This window comes from Channa argus, chromosome 17 (assembly GCF_033026475.1).
Source record: "Channa argus isolate prfri chromosome 17, Channa argus male v1.0, whole genome shotgun sequence".
Classification (NCBI taxonomy): Eukaryota; Metazoa; Chordata; class Actinopteri; order Anabantiformes; family Channidae; genus Channa; species Channa argus.
The window spans coordinates 121,018-141,413 of NC_090213.1; the positions used below are offsets into that span (position 1 = coordinate 121,018).

Consider the following 20,396-nt stretch of genomic DNA (forward strand, 5'->3'; position numbering starts at 1 on the left):
CAGCCATGTTCTCTTGGGACTAATCTGGAACTACATCAGCATCATCGTTAGCTTCCAGCAGCAGTCACACGGGGAAAAGTAGAAAAAACTTTTGTCAGGATGAAAATTATGAATTCAAATTCTTCGATTGCCATTTAGCAACTGGATCAATGATGACCTTGTTTCCTTTATCATAATTGTTGTGAATCCGTGCTATAGAGGATTCAGAATTTCTGAGATTTTTGAGTTAGATCACAAATCACTGGTAAACAAGCGCTTGAAACTTTACCCCAACACATACAACAGTTCAGGATGTGACTCATGAGAAAAAGGTCTGATATTTAACAAAAAACGTGGACCACAGACACTGATCAGAGAAGAGCTGATAGGGCACCAATGTCTACAAGGGAACATTCTGAACAAATGACTTATGTTCAAAAGTCATGGTACTGGCCAAGACTTAAATGTCTGCAAGGCAGCAGTAAAACAGTTCCTCACTGCATGTCGGCAGGTCAGTCAGCAGAGCATCGAACAACCCCAGTATTTGCTGCTGGTAGACTGGACTGGAGTCTGTGCATGTTATGGTCCACCTCTAACCTACATTCCCTCATCACTGGGTCCCTAAAACATGAATTACTGATAAAGGACCACAGTTTTCTGGAGCTGTCAAACATGTTCCAGGTCTCCAAAAACCAATGTAGAGGCCAAGTGAGCACTACTGACTGGAAGAAGCTGCTCATTAAGGCCGAGGAGCCTTAACTTGTGCTTATGACCCACAGATCTGCTCCTCTGGCAAACTGGTTTAGCTCAGCGTAGGACACCGTATGTCCTTCTGACCCTGCTCAACCCTGTACTCCCTGATGAACTTTTGTTTGCTCTGAGGGAAAAGGAGAACAGGACCGCAAAACAGAGAAGCATCAGTGGAGCCATGGAGGACGTAGACCAGGGGTCACCAACATGGTGCCCGTGGGCACCAGGTAGCCTGCAAGGACCACATGAGTAGCCCACGGGCCTGTTCTAAAAATATCTCACCGTAGTGCCACTTACCAATGAGCTACATCAAATTTTTTTGTTGCTATTCTTTTTTAAATCACATTTGATAGTTATTGTGAGAAATCATTAACATGATCCGTGTCTTCACATAGATTAATATAATTAATTTAATTAATTATTAATAATAACATATAATTAAAGGGAAATTCAGTAAATTTGTTATTTCAAAAGTGTGTATTAAACTGGTAGCCCTTCACATTAATCGGTACCCAAGAAGTAGCTCTCAGTTTCAAAAAGGTTGGTGACCGCTGACGTAGACTCAGTAGATAACTCCAGATGTTTCTACATGGTGGACATGGATCAGAGGACCATTCACGGGAACGTGGTCATGGTTTAACATGTTGGGAAAACCTGTGTGCACTTGACATTAGCAAAAAGTCAATCGGAGACAATTGGCACTCTGAAACCTGGACTTTATTAGTATTAATAATGTGCTGCAGTTGTTGTGTTTTATGAATATGTTAAAGAAAAAAACTGAAGCTCAGTTCGTGGGAATGAATGAAACTGGGACATGATGCATTCATGTGCTGTATCTGATGAAGTTTGTTACATACAGCGTGACCGGTAGGAGGCCAATGAGCAATTGAGTCACCTGCGAACTGGAGTAGGTCTAAGAAGCATGTGGTGTTTAGTTCCTGTAAGTCCGCAGTCAGTTGAGGCTGAGGCGCGTTTATCCCAAAGCAGCAGCTGGAGACAAAGTAATGAATAAATGACGATGGACGGATGAATTAATGATGAGAAATTAAATAAATAAATAAATGATGGTGACGGTGGTCCCGACGCCCCGCGGAGTCTGAGCAAGAAGTCACTTCATTCACAAACAGCACGAGGACACTAGCACACGGAACGCGAGCGTCAGGTGAGTTTTTTTGTTGTACTTTTAAGATACTTTAGAGAGGAAAGCGCAGTAAACATGCTATGTAGTATTAATAATATTAAAGTTTAATCAAAGAGAAAACGAGTATTACACAATATATATTTTTAAAAATTACAAATGGAACGGAAGTACTACTACTACTACTACTGTGGCTTTTGCTACTATCGCTTCTAGTAATACTTCAAAAATGAATACCAGCCCTAAATTAGGGAATACAATAAAATTACTGTTACCTTTGTTTGTATTTGCAGTACTTTCTACCTTTAATCCGTTAGATTTACAACTGTAATTATTTAAATGATATATTATTACATTTCCAGATAAGGAGCATGTGAAGTTATTAGTCATCTCCACTTTTATCAGCTGCAATATTAAAATGGTGTTTACACATCAATTATTATTTATACACTGTCCGTGAAATGTATTCTCTCCCCAGGACATTATACTTTTTTGACATAAATTTACAATAACGTTTACTCCACATCACAGAAAACCAGATCTCTACAAAGTAAATTAAATAGATTATAAATCAGTGACTGCATAAAGATTCGCCTTAAACCTAAAACACTTGCTTTTAACAGTTACACAGTTAAACACACACAGACCAGCTGATGTCATTGACTGTGCAGAGACTGTACAGGAAGGAGACCAGTATCCCCTGAACTCAGGGATGTTGTTTGTTTGAAGCATGATCATCTTCAGGTCTTTACTTTTAGTTTTTAACTCAGCCATTCCAAAACATCACATTTCTTCTGCTTTCACCATTCTTTGGTAGAATCACTTTAGAGTTTAGGGTCTTTGACTTGCTGCATGATCCACTTTCTGTTGAGCTATTTTAGTTCAAAGACAGATGTGCAGGCCCAGATCCTGGCCCTGCCTCAACCATGGTTCACAGGTGGTATAAGTTTATTCCTGCTGAGTTTTATTAACACCAAACATAACGCTTCTGATTCAAACCAAAAAAATATTTTTTTGTCTCATCTGTCCACAGACCATTCTTTTGAACAGCATTCTGGTTTATCTACATGGTCTTGATCAAACTGTGGATGAACAGCAATGTTCTTTTTTGGAGAGTAGTGCCTTCCTTCTTGCAGCTCTGCCATGTTCACCATCAGTGTTCAATGTTCCCTTTTTGGTGGATTCAGGAACACTGAAATTAGTCACTGGAAGAGAGGCCTTTAGTTTCTTAGGTGTTACCCTGGGGTTCGTTGTGACCTCCTGGGCTATACCACACCCTTCTCTTGGTGAGGTCTTTACTGGTTGACCAAACCTGGGGAGGGTAACAGTGGCATAGTTTTCCATTTTTATAACATATGGTAAAGTCCCAACTCTTTAGTAACCCTTTCCTGCCTGAATCACCAACTTTTCTTCTAAGGTCTTGAGAAATATTTTCACAGCTGATTGCCTCCTAATTGATTCAAAGACCCGACTCTAAATACCTCTTCAACTGAAGCATTAATTCCAGAGGTTCATACACCTTTACCAAATGAAGATATTTTAAATTTAATAATTTTCTACAATAAATAAATTATAGATGAATATCTATAGATAGACAGAACATGTTTTCAAATGGGTTAAAATTTAGAATGTAGCTCAGTAGGGTTTGTTATTTAATTTTCTCAATCTGCAGAGAGATAATCAGTCTGTTCAGCATTTTTAACAAAAGTCAGTATTTCTCACAGGTGTACAGATTTAGAAACTAAAGCCACTTCCTGTAAACTCAGTGATATGCTCAGACTTGGTTCTCACATCAAGATTTCCCCATCGCTGATACTAAAATTTTCAAACTTTATCTGGTTAACTTGTTCCTGAAAATCCCTGAGTGACTCAGAACAAGAAAAACCCAAGGTTGACAAAAGGTCAAACAGAAAATGGGTGTGAATTTATTTAGAATGTCAACACTGAAGCTCAGTTTATAAGTGAGAAACTTCCCTGAAAAAACGTTAGTCAGGTGTGAAAATACCAATGCTGGAGATGTGGTTTCCAGTTTCCGTGAGATTTACACTGCAGGAACTAACTAAAGCCTGTTATATAGTTATTAGTTGTTGTTCACCCAGGAAACAGTCACTGTCACAGATTATAAACATTAATTCAAGTAAAATTCAAGTTTATTATTCTCAACTGAGACAGGAAGTCAGGTCAGGTTTCACAACCCCATCTACCGATCAAACGTCAGATAATCAGTACCATTGAGTGTGATGAGTCAGTATAAACCTCAATTTGGTGCAAACCTCACGTTCTTCAGCTGCTACAGCTTCAGTCTCGACTGGTCGTCATCGTCAGACACAAGGAGAAAGGCATGAGAACAAACAATGGTTGATCATGTCCACGTGAAAATACGTTTAGAGACAGAAATGGTGGCGATGCAGAGGTGTTAATCATAATTTAATGTTCGTTTGTTTCTGTTTACCTGCAGACAAGCTGACCTCTGATTGGTTGTCCCTGCAGACACGATGCACAAGCTTCTGGTGACTGAGGCAGTTTCCCTGAAAAACAATGGGACTTTGATGAGGTGCGAGCCCCCTTACGAAGATGGCCGCCTGCCATTAATGTTGCTATACAGTGCGGTGCTGGTCATTGGCCTGCCATCTAACCTGCTGACTGTCTACCTCACCTGGCTGCAGGTCCGGAGAAAGAACGTGCTGGGCATTTATCTGTTGAGTCTGTCATTGTGTGACCTCACCTACCTGTTCACGCTGCCACTGTGGGCGTTTTACGTTAGCCAAAGTCACCAGTGGCCTTGGAGTTCAGCGGCCTGCAAGCTGACGGGCTACATCTTCTTTGTCAACATGTATATCAGCATCTTCCTGCTGTGCTGCATCTCCTGTGACCGCTATGTGGCTGTGGTCTATAGCGTGGAGTCCCTAGGGCTGCGGCGGCAGCGTCTCGCCGTCCTCATTACCCTTGCCATTGTCCTTATAGTTGCCGTTGGTCACATCCCTGTCTTCCACATGACAGAAGGAGAGGTTGCAGAGGGTGGCAAGCGCTGCTTTGAGCCAAGTCAGAGTAGCTCCCAGGTGATGGGCTTCAACTACGCCCGGTTCTTGGTTGGCTTCCTGATCCCACTGCTGCTGCTGGTGGTGACAAACCGTGGCATTCTGGCCAATGTGCAGCGCAGCACAGGGCTGCGCTGTGAGCAGAAGGAGCGAGTCCGCTGGCTGGCAGTGGCAGTGGTGGTCCTGTTCATGGTCTGTTTTGCCCCATACCACCTGCTCCTGCTCATCCGAGCCATCATGTTTCACTTCCCCCAGCTGGATGACGGTACCTGTTTGTTTGAGAAGACCATGTACACCCCCTACACGATTTGTCTCGGCTTGTCCACCGTCAACAGTGCCGTCAACCCCATCCTCTATGTCCTATCCAGTGACAACATTCGCAAGGAGCTGCGTCGAGGTGTTGCGCAGTTCTGTAACCGAGCACACCATAGACCACGATCCAACAGCAGCCAGAACAAAATTCAGCCCACCAAGAACATTTCAATTCAGAATGCAGAAAACAAGACATCTAAACAGCAAGAAGGAAAACCACCAGAGACCTGACAGACTGACCTCTGAGTCCTAGTGGACTCTACAGAGCTTTGCTGGGCCCCAGTGGAATCTAGTAGTGTCTCCCAGGGTCCCGAGGGACTGCTCTTTCTGATGGTCTCTATAAACCAAAGACACAGATCTTTTGAGGATGTGCCGGGTTAGAGAGACACAGGGCAAAGTGTTTTTGTGTTCTGGACCAGACCGAGTTCTGTGGATCATGAAGCTGTGAGAATAGAAGCAGCTCAGAAACAGACTGGGCAGTGCAGATCCCAGGGGCCTCCAAAGTCTGCAACGGTGACCGATACACACAGGTTTATGTTAAGAATTTCCTCCTGGTGTCAATAAAGTGTTAAAGTGTTTGCTTTGTAAATAAAGTAAAGAGTTCCTTCACAGTCAAACATGAACAAACACAGTTCATTGTCTGCTGCAGAAGAGGAACAAACCTTGCACACTTCCTTTTTGAACATGACATCATTACACCTCTGTTTACAAGTGTGAATAACTGCTTTCAGGGCCGACTTTAGATATTTTAATGCAGGGAAGTTTAACATTGTTCAAATACGTGTGTGGTGCAGCTTCTGGTTTTCCTGTTGAAGGCTTGTTCAGTTCTTAGTGGTCCCAGGTCAATTGTTTGAGGATCCACGGTTTTATACTAATCTAACACCATCACTGATGAACTAACTCACCAGTTTTTACCAGTACCTGTAAATGTATTAATTATTTGAATTTTTGTCTGACTGTTTTTTTATTTCTATACATATTTACAGTAGTTAATTTTTCTCAGATCTGAAAACATGTTCACAACAAGCTTGTGCCATTCAGAGTTTGTTAAATCTGACATAGAAAGGTGAGACTTCTAGGACAAAAACGACAAATGTTCTTGCATGAGGTGGTTTATTCTATAATCCATGCATCATCTGTACCCACTTTATTATCTGTATTTTTGTAAGTGTATATAAACTTTGAAATATATTTAAAGCATTAAAATCTTGGAAATTATTTTGTCTGTTGTATACGTCCTTACTAATCTTTGTCCCTTTTGACCTCAGACTGTTTGTTACAGCCAAATATGGTAATGTGCACAAACAATAAGGCAGCGACTGAAGCATCTTTACCAGTCACTGATCCTCAAACCAACGTGTATCATATGAAGAAAAGTGGTTCTGTAGTTTAGTTTTGTGAGTTCGAAGCCCCAGCAGGCAGGATTGGTACTTTGGTGCAGTTTGCCTTCCCCCACCGTTGCTGAGTGTGATTCACTTTTACACAACTTCTGTAGTGATTCTTTTACAAGCTGAAGCTTTAACTGGACTGAGCAAGAGGTTACAGTAAAATGACTGCACGATTTTATTTATTGTGACATTGAAAACAGCAGCGTCACAGTGACATTCATGTGAGCTGCAGCTCTATCCCTGCTCTACCCACTGTTGATTACCTGGATCAGGTGAGTTCAGTCAATCAGAAGCTGGATTGTTGGAATACAAGCAGAGCAGCAGCCTCCTCTGAGCCTCCTGGGACCAGTCAGAACTGTTATCTCTATACCTAAAACCACAGGAAATCCAAGAAAGTGAGGCCATTTTTACTGGAGGATTTATGGGTAAAGTATTTCTGTGTAAACTTTAATGATAAAACATGTTTTGGAGTTCACATAAATATTTTAATTAAAGACGACAGCTGTAAATTGATTTTAGCAAACTTCAAACCAACACAAACATTGATCAGTTTTTTTCTACAGACCCGACTTTAATGACGAGGAGATTTGGACTCACCGCATACCGTGTGTGTGTAAAATAACAGGAAGTTATGTAACTTGAGAACTAGGTTGGAACAGTAGGACTCAGGAAATGATTTAAACAGTGAAGTTATGTTTATCCTGTCAGACTGAGTTGAGGGTGAAATCTGACTACCACTTCATGTGAATAAACTTCAAAACATGGAAACATTCAATGGGAACAGTTACTTATTAAAATAAAAGCTTACCTGTTTCTGTGACGTAGTCCATGTTATGTCCATCCACAGCTTAGCTCAGTCCTGCAGCTCCACTCAGTGTTTGTAGCAGGAGTGGTACTTGTTGAGTTGTATCACATGCAGAACATTTAAAATCTAGAGTATAGAACACCAGCACTGGTTTTTCAGGAGCATAAAGCTGTTTTCTGTGGAGTAATCAGAAAATCTTGCAATTTCGAACTCTGCGTGATTAACAACCATCCATCCATCATCTTAACCACTTATGCTGGACAAGTCTCCAATTTGTCTCAGGGCCAACACAGAGAGACACACAAGACAGTCAACCATTCACACCTACAAGCAATTTAGAGTCACCAACCCTCCTAACATGCATACCTTTGGACTGTGAGAAGAAACCGTAGGAAACCCACAGAAGTACAGGGAGAACATTTAAACTCCACACAGAAAGGACATGGACAGTGTGGGATGTGAACCCATGAGATGTGAGGTGGTGGTGCTAACCACTTTACAATAGCTACAGTCAAATACATTAACACACAGCAGCTACTTCACTTGTTGTGTTTGTGTTTCTTGTTCATGTAACGACTCAGTTATTGGGTCAGTTTGGGACTGAAGCTGTGGACAGTTTTTCTTCACAAACCACCAGAACAAAACCATAAGTCTATAAGTGAAGTTAATACTAACTGAAGTCATATTTTGAACCTAGTTACACTGACAGACTTTTTAATGTTCCATTAAATGTTTTTATTTTGTTTGTTTTTTAACTGACTTGTCCTGCTATCTGATATATGTGGACGAGATTCATACTTTTACATGTGTCATCAAACAGAAGTAATCATTCACACCTTGATCTTCCTCTTTCTGCTTGTAAGTTTTAAGTCTTTGAATTTCTGTCACTACTGTCACAGCTTCGAGAATATTTCCACAATCTGTTTCTGCTTCTTTAAGTGAAGCCTTTTCTCTTGTCCAATATTTACAGGTGTAGTAAAAACTATATTCTGGTAAACATGGTCAGGCAATCAGTTTCAGCCCAGATATTAATCATCTTGTCTTGCTCTGACCTGATTCTTGCTCATCTGATTGGCTCAGCTGTCTCACAGCTCTAATCTGTATGCTCTGTTTGGCTGAGAGTTGCCCCTTATTAATAATTCATCAACCCGCCAGACACAACTGAGGGTTTAATGAATGTTTAACGAGAAGTCTGGTGACCTGAATAAACCACGACTGGCGGAGAGCCATACCATGACCTTCACTGATTATAGTGATATTTTTTTATTCACCTGCTGCCTCATGTTCACATTTTACATTTTTATAAAGTTTGTTGAAACTAAATAAGAGAAACTCAGAGAAAGATTTTGTAAATTTTAAAACAAATAATGAATTCTGCTGTAAACACTCCTGCTCACTTACCTGCCCAGGTATTGGTTCACTGGTTCACATGCCCCCCCCCCAAGACACAGACACCAAGGGGCATTTTCTTCAAAGTTTTTTATTGTGTTTGGCTGCTAACAGGTTCATAATTACAAATAATGTTTAACTGGTGATTTGGGAGGAAACAAAGCAGTAGTGTTAAGGTGTGATCCCCCTGCCCTTTACCTAACTCCACCTGAGCTCTGAGAGGCTGGGGGGGGGGGGAGATCAGGAAAGATCATCACTGACACAAAATTGAAGATTATTTTTCTCCTACAACAATGTCAATGAAGATGATGATGTGCAATTTTAACAAAACTTTATAATTAATTCAGTGTTTCTCCATCAGAGTGAGACCTCCTGTCTGTCTGAAGTTAGCCACAGTTAGCACAGCAGCTAACAGCAAGCTAAAAATGAACAGGAAGTTATTTAATACAGAAAAGAAGGCGACTGGTCCCACCATGCCAATCTGAATAAAGGTCAAACACAGCAGCTGTCAAATGGGGTGGTGCTAAAAACCAATAAGTGAGGCTTTCCCTCAGGTAAAATCCAACAGAGTAAAAGCAGCAGGAAGCTCAGACTGGCCCCACCGTGATAAAATCATCAAGGTAAAACTGTCAGTCTGCAGCCTGATTGGTTTATTCAGCGGGCGTGAGGGGGGTGTTTTAGGACTCCGAGTCCAGGCCGTCCAGGGTCAGCTGGCTGCGGTGGGGGGAGTTTGGGCTGGGTGGGCTGCTGGGGTTGGAGCTGTTGGAGGGAGTCGAGTGTTTAGTAGAGTCCGAGTCCGGCTATATGAGAGATATTTGGGATGGATGGGGAGATAGCAAGAGAGAGAGATAGGGAGAGTCAAAACACATGGGGGTGGGGGGCATGACTCATCTAATTCGCAATTTTATTTATTACTGTGTTAAGAGTTGGGGAATGTGCCACCATCTTGTGATTTACACCGTGCTACAGTGGTTAGAACGGGTTCCCTGCAAATATTTTGTTTGGCTAAAAAGTTGTTTAAATTGTTCAGAAGGGTACTCGCACTTTTAGAAAGTGAGAAGAGACTCCAACTCAACAACAGATCAGAAGGGAAATATCACAGGTGCATTCTCTAAATACAACTCTCATGCATAAAACTGATTATTGATTGGTGATTGGTGATTAATTGTTAGGTATGCGATAGGTCAAAGTTTTTAAACTTTGTGTTACCTCTCGGTCCAGGTCCTGGTCAAGATCAGAACGAGATGAAGCTCCTCCCCCAAAATCTGAACCAACAGAAACACAGATTAACAACATCAGTTTGATGTGTTTACCTGCGGTTGTATAGGTGCTGTGTGACTACAGGTGAGTAGAGGTGAGTATAAGTGTGTTTTACCTGAGGTGGTACGGGTTATGTGCGTCTTGTTTCGCTGTTGCCGGGAGATACTGGACAGGGGGCGGGGTTTATCTTTGATGGACTCTTCCTGAGAGGAAGGCATTACACTCTGCATGCAAAGTAAAACACAGTCAGGCCACAAGTGGGAGAGGGTGAGTGGGTGTGTAGCACCCCCGTGTTAGTAATAAAGTCCTTCTCACTCTAAGATCCATTCCATAGTAAAAGCGGAGGTTCATGTAGTTTTTGCACCTGATTGCTCATTAAAGGGTAAATAAACCAGTGATGGTCAACCTGAAATAAAGACTGCTCTCACATAATGAACTTAAACGTTTCTGTAGCCAAGACTCATGGCAGATGTAGTTCAGAGGAAGCAGGACTTTACAGACCTCAGAGTAAAGGTCTACTCTACAGCATGAAGCAGAGAAAGGTCATGGAGGGGTGAGCAATTAAAGTCCAGGACCTAACCTAACCTAAATGAAGTCCTCCCTGATTAGGTTCCTGCAGCAACTAAATCTATAGTAATGACAGAAACCAACCCCAAAGCAAATACAAATCTGCTGCTGCTCATTTTAAAACCGTCATTTGATTTTCTGTTTTTTATTTTCGACACTTGAACACGAAGATCTTTAGCACCTGAACACAGCATTACTGTAAGTCAGAGGCAGGAGCAAGCTGATCACTGCAATCCAGAGAGGGACGGGAGGGGGAGGATGTGTGAGGAAGGATGCAGAGATTGAGAGAAGCTGGCCTACCCTTCCCAGAGAGGAGGTGGAGGGAGAGGAGGAGGAGGAAGAATGCTGCAGGAGGCTCTGCTGAGAGGAGGAGCAAGAGGATGCGTCTTTCTGCAAGAAGGCGCCGGCTGACGCCGAAGTCATGTGATAGACGTGCTCGAAATTGGAGGGGGGAGAGATGAGGGTGTGACGGGAAGAGGACGAGGAGAGGGAGGGAGATGGGGAGGGGGAGAGGGAGGTGACATCACCAACCTATAAAACCGGGGGTGGGGGCGAGGGAGGCGAGACAGGGAGAGGAGGAGAGAACAGAGCCGTCAGAGGGAGGAGGAGGTGAGGGAGGAGAACATGCCGGCACAAGCAGGTGGTGATATAGAGTGGGAGTGTTACCAGAGGGAGGTCCATCAGGACCTGCATCCCGTCTCCTGGTCCCATGTGGGCCACATGATTGAAGTTTGTAGGATTAGAAATCATCTTAGACCTGAGCTCTGGGTCTCTCAGCATCTCCCTGAAAATATGTAACATCACAGAACATACATGGAACATGCATCATATACAGAATACATACAACATATAGCGTGGTTTGCTGAACCATATGATTACACAGGTCATTTAGCAGTGTCACTGTTTTCTTTTGTCAAGTCACTAGGATATTTTCTGGAGTCACCTCCTCTGTTGTAGTCGTTCCTCCTCAGGAATCTTGAAAAGGAACTTCCTCTTGCTGCGAGTTCGAACCATCAACTTCCTGCTGTAGTCAGACGTTTCTGGGATGGTGAGGTCTCCCTCTGAGGAAAGAGCGGTGGACACATTAGATTCAGAGCTGTAAAGTTGTAGTCTTAAGGTCTTTTGAGATGATAAGACGACATCTTTTAATGTTATACATTATGGTAAAATCAAAAATGTTTTAAATTATGGCAAACTCCTAAGGGTTATCAACTGGTTTGGTGAATTAAGGCTGTTTGCCTCTCGAGGAATATAGGGGGACACCGGTCACTTGTTCTCAGGAGTGTATTACCTGATGAGGTGTTGCTGAAGTAAATAAGACGAGGAGGCTCTGAACTCAGTAGGTTTAATGTCCCTTCAATATTCAGAGGTCTGATCTGAGGACAGAAAAAAAACAAGGTTTCAGTTAGTCCTAACCTCTGATTGGCTGGTTAGCGGCTATACTTTGCTGTGATCGGTTACCTTGCGGAGGGAGATGGTTTGGACCCAGTCTGTGGCGTGAATATCAAAGACGTCAACTCCATATTCACTGTAGACTGTCAGGTGGGATGAATTTGAGCCTGGAGAAAGGAGAGATAGGTTTAACACCTATACACATAATATATATATATATTCACACACACCTGTACCTTATAGGTCATGCAACAGACACCTGCTACCCACAACTGGTCGGAGGCGTTCTACCTGTACTGACAGAGGTACTGTGAACAACGTACTGCATGCGAGTGGCGCTGCAGGCCACATCAGCTCCTGGGTTCGGGACCGTCGACCCTGTCCATCCACATAGATGCCAAGCTGGCTGAAACAGAGCAGCACCTCGCTGGATCCGACCTCCAGGGCGTGCAGGGCGTCCAGCGGCTGCTGGGCCAGGAAAGCCAGTGATGGGTCACCTGGGTTTACCAGGCTGATGGGAGACGACTCCCCTTGCAGAGCCAGCAGAGCGAAGCCAGACGGATACCCGACGCATAGTCGCTCTCTCACCATACCCAACCACTGCACCATACCCGGAGCCTGAACCTCCCACAGTCTCTTATGATGGGGCTTTGCACGAGTGATCTCGTAGCACTGAACCTGGAAGACAAAAGAACAGAACCACAACATAAGGACTAGGAAGAACTACAAACAAAACAGTTTTCACTTAAAGCCTCAACTGATGTCAGACGTCTGACCTTTTGCTTGATAGCAGCCACCAGGCAGGCTGGGCCTCCAGGTCGGAGAACCCCTGTAGTGAGAGACTGGCAGCCTTTGGTATCAGTCAGCTTAATATCAAAGGCAGGTTCAGCTCCCTCCAGAACCCCCCAGGGGTGAAGGTGAACATGACGGTTCCTACCACAGAGAAGAACAATGATCTTCTCTTTTGGTATCAAATCAATCTGATAAACCTTCTTGCTGTCAGTGGCTCGCAGGATCACTGCAGAGAGAGGACAAGGTTACTTATTCTGTGTTCACTACCAACAGATCAAAACCCAAAAGTATTAAAACTTTTCATCTGCAGCTGTGCTATAAAATGTAGCACTTGGATTTAAACATGATTTTGGTTAAGCATAAGTTTGCTCGGTCTCACCATCTCTGGTGACCTCCACCACAAACAGTCCATCCTCTGTTCCTAGGATGATCCTCTCCCGATCTACAGAAAGACAAAATGCGTCTGAATTCTTTACAGTCGCATAAACGGTCCGTCTGAGAAACAACCCAATGAAAACAAACTGAGATGAAAATAAAAAAATAGACTAATCACTGCAAGATAGTCATATATCATCAAGATAGAATCAGAACCATCAACATTCCCAAACTTCAGTTCTCAAATCCCTCTCTGTATTTTTCCAAACTTCCCAATGACTGCTCTTCAACCCACCCTGACAGATATACTTAAAAACATTAAAAAATTCCTCTAAACAAAGCTGGACCCTTTTCAGCACTGATCTGCGTGAACACAAATCACAGCTACAGAAAACTACACAATACTAAAATCAGTAGTACATGTTCATAGTAACTTTCACTGACCAAGCACTGCGGCAGACAGCATGGTCTTGATGATTGGCAGTGAAGCATCATAGGCCTCGTGCAAAATGTGGACCTGCTGGCTTTTCAGTAAATTTTTAGCCAGGATACTCTGCAGACCCTCCAAGATCCTGACCCACTTCCTCTTCTCCACCTCGCTTTCTGCCAGGACCAGCAGAGACATCTGGGAGAGCTGCGAGATCAGCTGTGATGATGTCACCTGATTGTAATGACAAGAATCAGGACAGGTTAAAGTTCAATTCAAATTTTTTATTAACTTCAACAAATGGCCCTTTACAATGTAAGGTCAAGACCATAGAAAATTATAGAGAATCCCAACAAATTCCCCTTGATCAGCACCAGGCAATGGTGGAGAGAAAAAACTCCCTTCAAAGGAATAAACCTCAACAGCTCAGAGTCAAGGGTAGGACAGGTCAAATGTTTAAAGGTCAATAGGAAAGGGGTCTCAGGGGACAGGGGCTCCTACCCTGAAGATGCAGGGGATGTCCTTCCTAGTGGCATGGATCACATCTGATGCCAGTACAGAGCTGACGGAAAACTCCTCATCTCTGAAACACAAAATAACCCAGAATATTTGACAAAGATGAATATAAACATTTATTCTAAACAGTTTTAAGTCTTTTAGGCTCCTTAACAAATACAGACATTCTTGGACTTTATAACTAACCCTTTACAAGCTTTAGACATTGTCAAAAGCTTTACAAAAATGTCCCAAATGTTCTCAACTCCTCCCAAACCAAAAAATGTTCTAAGAAATACCTGGGCCTTTGAAAAGACATCAGCATTTGATTCAACACTTCCTGACACCAAATGAGCAGAAAGACAAGGTGGGTAGATTACCTAAGGTCAAGAACCAGACTGGCTACCACTCCTGGTTGGGTTGACTTTCCCTCAGGAACATCGTAGAGGAACAATTTACAGTCAGAGACTACAGCGAACGCTCGTTGCCAGCCCTTCTTTACCCCACTGGGCTTTGGGATCTAAACAGAGAAACACGTAAGTAAAAGGTAGATGGGTAGCTAAATAGATACTTTATTCATCTCAATGGGAAATTCACAGGTATTGTAAAAGTATTACTACTACATCACTACTGTGTCAGTGGTCGTACCCTGACATAGCCCTTGTAGGCAGTGCCAATGCCTCTCTGGACGTCAATGCCTTGTGGCCTCTTGGCCTGCTCTGCAGGGATAGGGCAGACCAGGGGAGCATGGTCTTTACAGGTAACGTGGCAGATGAAGGAACACACTACAGAGAAAAAAGTATTGTTAGATCAAGAGAAACCTGGTTTATATGACTGAGTCAAATCAAAGATCGTAGAACACTGAGGTAGATCATATTATTAAAAAAGGTACTGATTGTGTCATATTTAAAAGCATTTTCTTGTTTTATTTATTTTTGGCCCTAAGGTTATGGCCTAGGTTCTCGTTTCGAATTGTGAACATTCTGTATCACTATAGACCAGTCTCTGGACCAATGTTTTAAACGTTGGACCGTATGAGACTTAGGCTCGTTGCGACTCAAGCTGAGATGATTCAAGTCTCTAAAAGCAACTAAGGCTTAACAAACTTGAAGTGAATTAAACTGCATTCTGTGGTTCAGATGGGAGATGGTAAACATCATCTCAGTGTATTTGGTGTTGTGTACCTTCACAAGCATATCCCTGCCTGATGAGCCCCACCATCAGTGAGGTGCAGTGTGTACACTGAGTTGGACTGGAGAAGGTCTTGATACTCAGCTGATGAGCTTTGGGCTGCAGATATAAACAAGTTTGTTATGTTGCATGACCTCAAGAAAAGACTGAACAGGTACACATTTAAACAGAGGAAGGATCCCCTGAGTTCTATACCTTTTACATATATACACTCATTGGCTAATTTATTAGGTCACCTGTACAATTTAATACAATCCAATACAGCAGCTCTGCCATGAATTCTACTTTATAATGTTATGATTTCTCAGTTTTTAAGTTGAAACTGTCAAAAAGGTGATAACTCTACTCGAGGCAGGTGGTTTTAAAGTGTTGGCCACCCTATTTAAAATGAATAAGGCGGCCAAAACTTTAGAACCGCCTCTTCTTATAATCCAGTATGACTCCACTAGTTTCAACTTAAAAACTGAGAAATCATAACACTGTAAATAAAGAATTCATGGCAGAGCTGCTGCCATGAATGAACCAGACAAATTGTCTTTAACACTTCATCACAGGACTGTGCAAACCTTCAAAACACTAAATAAAACTCCTTTAAAACTACCCAGATTACAAACCTCCTTCAGACCACCCAGATCTTCAATAAACTACCTGATACTTATGGTCATTACAGGACAATGCAAAGAGATGATTTCACTGATAAAACCAAATGGACAGAGTGTAGATTATTACATTGCTTCGTTTAAACTAGTTTATTACTAATTTCCTGATGTGAGGTCTAGGTGATAACCCTGTGTACCTTTGGTGAGATCAGTACTGAGGTCTGGTAGGTGGGGGAGGGGCTTGTTGGGACTGATGCTCCTTTAACTTCCTGACAACACACACAAACAAATTGTGAGATAAAAACTTAACTTCACATCTAAAAACTGTCAGTGTGAGACTGACCTCATGTTCAGAGGCAGTGGAGGGCGACGGGGAGGTGGCCTCAGACTTTTGGGGGGTGGGCTCGATGTCTGTGGTCTGCACGGAAAAGAAACAAACAGAAGATGGTTTGAGTTTCAAATTAGTACAGCTTAAATTTCAGTGGTGCTATGTTCATGTCCAGCCACGTGGAAGATATCCAGCCTATGACTATTTACACTAAAAACAACTGAGAGAAATGTGTAGTTTTAATCACATACAGATTTAAAGATGACGACTGATCACACAGGTCCCACAAAAAGAAACCATCCAGCACTTTATTAAATAAATCCAACCCAGTGTGGATCACTGCAGTACCACGAGTCAGATTTGTCGTCTTTCCTTGATTTCAGTGTTTGAATCCACTTATGTTATCAGCAGATCTTTACAAACTGCAGCTTCTGATATACACTCACTTACCACTTTATTAGATACAGCTTGCTAATACTGAATTGGAAGTTTATTTGCCTTCAGAACTGCCTCAATTCTTTTTGACATGAAAATGTATATATATGTGACAGGATTTTATTTGTTGTTTGATCTACTACAACAACCTGAAGCTACTTTTTATGCTCCCTAGCACTAACGCAGTACTTGTATAACTATAACAAAGTTGAAAGACGGTGGAGTCAGTTCAGTGTAAGTATGAGAATGTATGCTAATGAGGCAACTGAGGTGGTCATTCGGGTTGTTTTACGCCGGAGACATACTGGTCTTTAAGAGTAAAAGGTTCACAAAATTCATGGCTCAGTTGATATCATGGTTCTTGGGCCATGGTTTTGCGGTTTAGTATGCATTAGGCAAAGCTGGAGGGAGGGTGTTGCCAATTTCAACATAATATTTTCACCAAACAAATGATAAACTGCCTTTAAATTAATGATAACATCAGGAACAAACACTTCTTAATGTCAAATTGTTTTGAAAATTCTTAATTCCCAGGTTTTTGTAATTGTTGGAAAAAAATGCTATAGAATAAAGCCATCAACATAAAGTGTTCCCAAATGTCACTATAGGTGTCCCACCACTATAGGGCACTGGAGCCGGGTTGTGGGCTAGTGAGAGGAATCTTGGTGTGATCAGTGAGTGATAAACAGATGCACATTCTAATCCTAACTTTTCATCTACAAAACTGATAAACTGACAAAAACTCTTCAGTTGTCTGAACTGGATTTGCTGAATGGCTGATGTGAACAACACACTGCCATTCATGTTTCTTGTAATCCAATCAGATCAGTTGTAGCTGAACACAGGGTCATTACAGAGTTATGCAATCTAAAAACTATTAGCACAAACCTAAAAGCTAGCACTGGCTGCCCCAGAGGATTGTGGGTAATCTGCAGGTGAACTTACTTCCTCCCAGAGAGTGGGCAGTGCGGAGCAAACAGATGCCTCCATGGTGCAAAGAAAAAGAAAACAACACCTAAGTAGCACCATAAATATTATCATGTGCCATGATGTGACCTGTTCATTTCTCCTGTGAAGTTTCCTCTTGTGTTTTAAACATCAGGTGAGAAGCATCAGTTTAGAAGTCTAAACTGGTCAGAACTTGAGAAATGGCTTTAAAGACCTAATGGTTCAAGCCTTCAACAAAGTCCTGGTTCAGTTTGCTTTTTTTGGTGATGTGAGGAGGTTAATGAAAGAAAAATGTTTAATGGTGTTTTCATTTAATCAAACCAAAGCCTCAGAGATGCTGCTTGAATGAGGGAGGGAAAAAACACAGGTGACTCACTCTGAAGGCGAGGTCTGGAGCCAGAGGAGAGGTGTTAAAATACTCAAAGATGGAGTCCTGGAAGTCTGGAAGCTTCAGACCTGCAGACAAAAAGAAGATCAAATTCTGGCCAGTGTCTTAGTCCAGGTTCCTGCAGGTTTTTACCATTTTAAGACCAGTGGTGCAAAGTACCACCATTTAAACAGAGGTATTTCCATTATGAGTTACATTGACTTTTCCTCCAACACATTAATATGGAGTGGAGGACAGATGCAGGAGGTTTTAACATATGCAGACTGTTAGAATTTAATCATCTAATAAATACTGATGTTTTATTTTGGATGAAGCAGCTGTCAGTACAAGGTGTTAAAATTAGCTCCACCTTCACCTGCTGACCCAGTACTGGTGTTAGACTCTGACCGTGAAGCTTTGCATATGGTATCACCTTTATCAGAGCTGGAGCGACTCTCCTCCATCTCCTTCTTCAGGTTCTCCATTTGCTCTGCTATCTCCTTGCTCCTCTCATCTGACACCTTCAACTTACTGCAGGTGAGACATAAACCGATGAGACAGAAACAGGTGAGACAGAAACCAGTAAACGATCTAAAATAAATAAATGACCTCTGACCTCTCCAGATTGATGTTGGCAGCCTTGACTTTGCGCAGCTCCTCCTGAACCAGCTGCTTGGCTCTGATCTCAGCGTCCAGAGCTGACTGCAGCTCCAGACGGGCTGACATGTCAAGTTTTTGGCTGCGCCGCACCTTCCACAAGGGGTCCTGAAGAGGGGGCAGTTTAAAAGTAAGTATGTAATGTACATTTGTGGAGATTACAAACAGCTGTTTAGGTACAATGTTAGGCTGCAGGTTACAATGTGAACAATGCAGGAGCATAAAGAAACAAAGGTTGTTTTAGTCCTTCAGGGACCCTGGAACACATTTGGGATTCCTTTTTAGGCCAAAGAACACCCTCCAACTGTTTGAATACCCAGTCAAACAACACAAATCTCTCCTGCATCAAATTTCCACCACCCTCCAAGGTTCCATAGAGAACCAGGTTATCAAAGGCCTGTTGAGTCTATGATATGGGGTCGTGTGTGTGTGTTTACCAGAGGTCTGGTTCCCATGCTGGAGCTGCGTAGTGTTTCCAACTCCTCTGTCATCTTAGTGGCCAGGGCCTGAAGGTAACCTCGGGCATCTTTCTCGTCACTCACCCTGCACACAGCAAACAAGTTAACCACACACCTGGACCATAGCACTGAAACAAACAATCAGAGACTGGACTCACCACTGGATGATCTCTGCAATCTGGGCCTCCCAGTGAGCTACGCTCTCCTTCTTGGATGACAGGTCCTGCATCTCGTCCTCTAGCTGCCGGTTCTGAGCTGTCAGTTTATCTACAAATGAGCAAAGCTGAAGAAACAGAGCATCTGTTATCTTCACTTGCATCAGTATTACACACAGTAACCATGCAGTAGTATAGTAGTATTAGTAGTAGTAGTTGTATTACTGTGTCACCTTGTCAGTCTCTGCTGTCAGTTTCCGGTTTTCCTCTGTTAGCAGGTTTTTCTCTCGTTCATATTTTTCCTTCAGAGCTGCAACAGCCACGTACATCTCCGTTTGTCTGCAGATGGACACATACACAAAAAAAACAGGTTAAACCCAGTCTAGGGCTCATCTGTCATTGTTTTTAAAACTGGTTGGGGTTTCACCTGTCCCTCTTTGCTTTGTCCAGCTTGTCCCGGAGCTGCAGCAGCTCCTTGTTGGCAGTTAACTGTGCCCCCTCTGACTCGTGCAGGTCTTTTCGGATATTTTTTAATTCAGAGGAGTGGGCTGTGTCCCTCCTCAATAGCTCCTCCTCGTAGAAAAGGACCTTTTTATCAAGTTCGGCCTTCAGACGGGACAGCTCCTGCTGTGACTCCGTACCCCCTACTGCTGCTCCCCGACCCTGCAGAGACTGAGACCAGGACCGACAACACAGCACCATTGTGAGGACCAGATTTTCTATTTACGTGTTCAGGATTATCAGTACCGCTGCACTGATTGGTCTGGTTTTTATATATATATATATATTTATATATATATATATATATATATATATATATATATATATATATATATATATATATATATATATATATATATATATATATATATATATATATATATATATATATATATTTATATATATATATATATATATATATATATATTCTCTCAGACAGCACGAAGAAGGACGCCTCATGTCTGGATAAGCATTTAGGAAGGAGGGCTCTGTAGTGGGCACAGAGCGGGACAGCCTGTCATCTGTGCCAGAGCGACAGGTGCTAAGCAGGCTCCTGTCAATCACTGACCGCCTACTGCACAGCATCATCTCCAGGCAGAGGAGCAGCTACAGAGAACCATGCCAGAAGCCATGCAGCTCTTTAACTCCAC

At 42.4% G+C, this 20,396-nt stretch overlaps 2 protein-coding genes and 1 long non-coding RNA gene across 6 annotated transcripts in view; 1 reads left to right on the forward strand and 2 right to left on the reverse strand.

Annotated features, from left to right (window-relative positions):
* Window positions 1–1,638: 1,638 nt before the first annotated feature.
* Window positions 1,639–5,523, forward strand: gpr132b (G protein-coupled receptor 132b). Of its 2 annotated transcripts, none has more exons than XM_067481567.1 (2): window positions 1,639–1,891; window positions 4,358–5,523. In XM_067481567.1, the coding sequence occupies exon 2, from the start codon at window positions 4,363–4,365 to the stop codon at window positions 5,446–5,448; it is 1,086 nt and encodes a 361-aa protein (XP_067337668.1). In that variant the 5' UTR covers window positions 1,639–1,891; window positions 4,358–4,362; the 3' UTR covers window positions 5,449–5,523. The 2 variants fall into 2 exon arrangements, with proteins under 2 accessions (XP_067337668.1, XP_067337667.1); XM_067481566.1 differs by having other exon boundaries at window positions 1,640–1,891; window positions 4,326–5,523.
* LOC137102260 (uncharacterized) lies at window positions 2,386–5,554 on the reverse strand. Its single transcript, XR_010911214.1, has 3 exons — window positions 5,458–5,554; window positions 4,320–4,395; window positions 2,386–4,175 (listed from the first exon to the last, which is right to left on the reverse strand). It is a non-coding gene; the product is annotated as an uncharacterized lncRNA (long non-coding RNA).
* Window positions 5,555–8,872: 3,318 nt separating this feature from the next.
* Window positions 8,873–20,396, reverse strand: part of cdc42bpb (CDC42 binding protein kinase beta (DMPK-like)) — a 29,738-nt gene continuing 18,214 nt past the window's right edge. For 2 of the 3 annotated variants that reach the window (XM_067481563.1, XM_067481565.1), the window contains 25 exons: window positions 19,673–19,917; window positions 19,479–19,584; window positions 19,249–19,373; window positions 19,070–19,175; window positions 18,592–18,740; window positions 18,409–18,506; window positions 17,985–18,064; window positions 16,241–16,315; window positions 16,095–16,166; window positions 15,292–15,397; window positions 14,756–14,892; window positions 14,488–14,627; window positions 14,114–14,195; window positions 13,630–13,846; window positions 13,190–13,252; window positions 12,795–13,036; window positions 12,342–12,696; window positions 12,088–12,185; window positions 11,918–12,002; window positions 11,570–11,687; window positions 11,293–11,410; window positions 10,927–11,157; window positions 10,175–10,283; window positions 10,009–10,064; window positions 8,873–9,599 (listed from right to left, as the gene is read on the reverse strand). In XM_067481563.1, coding sequence (XP_067337664.1) covers window positions 9,477–9,599; window positions 10,009–10,064; window positions 10,175–10,283; window positions 10,927–11,157; window positions 11,293–11,410; window positions 11,570–11,687; window positions 11,918–12,002; window positions 12,088–12,185; window positions 12,342–12,696; window positions 12,795–13,036; window positions 13,190–13,252; window positions 13,630–13,846; window positions 14,114–14,195; window positions 14,488–14,627; window positions 14,756–14,892; window positions 15,292–15,397; window positions 16,095–16,166; window positions 16,241–16,315; window positions 17,985–18,064; window positions 18,409–18,506; window positions 18,592–18,740; window positions 19,070–19,175; window positions 19,249–19,373; window positions 19,479–19,584; window positions 19,673–19,917 — 3,336 coding nt within the window. In that variant the 3' untranslated portion in view covers window positions 8,873–9,476. The remainder of the gene's footprint in view (window positions 9,600–10,008; window positions 10,065–10,174; window positions 10,284–10,926; window positions 11,158–11,292; window positions 11,411–11,569; window positions 11,688–11,917; window positions 12,003–12,087; window positions 12,186–12,341; window positions 12,697–12,794; window positions 13,037–13,189; window positions 13,253–13,629; window positions 13,847–14,113; window positions 14,196–14,487; window positions 14,628–14,755; window positions 14,893–15,291; window positions 15,398–16,094; window positions 16,167–16,240; window positions 16,316–17,984; window positions 18,065–18,408; window positions 18,507–18,591; window positions 18,741–19,069; window positions 19,176–19,248; window positions 19,374–19,478; window positions 19,585–19,672; window positions 19,918–20,396) is intronic. The other variant, XM_067481564.1, reaches the window with a different exon arrangement.

Coding starts and splice junctions, on each gene's coding strand:
- gpr132b (XM_067481567.1), top strand. CDS start 4,363: ATGCACAAGCTTCTGGTGACTGAGGCAGTTTCCCTGAAAAACAATGGG.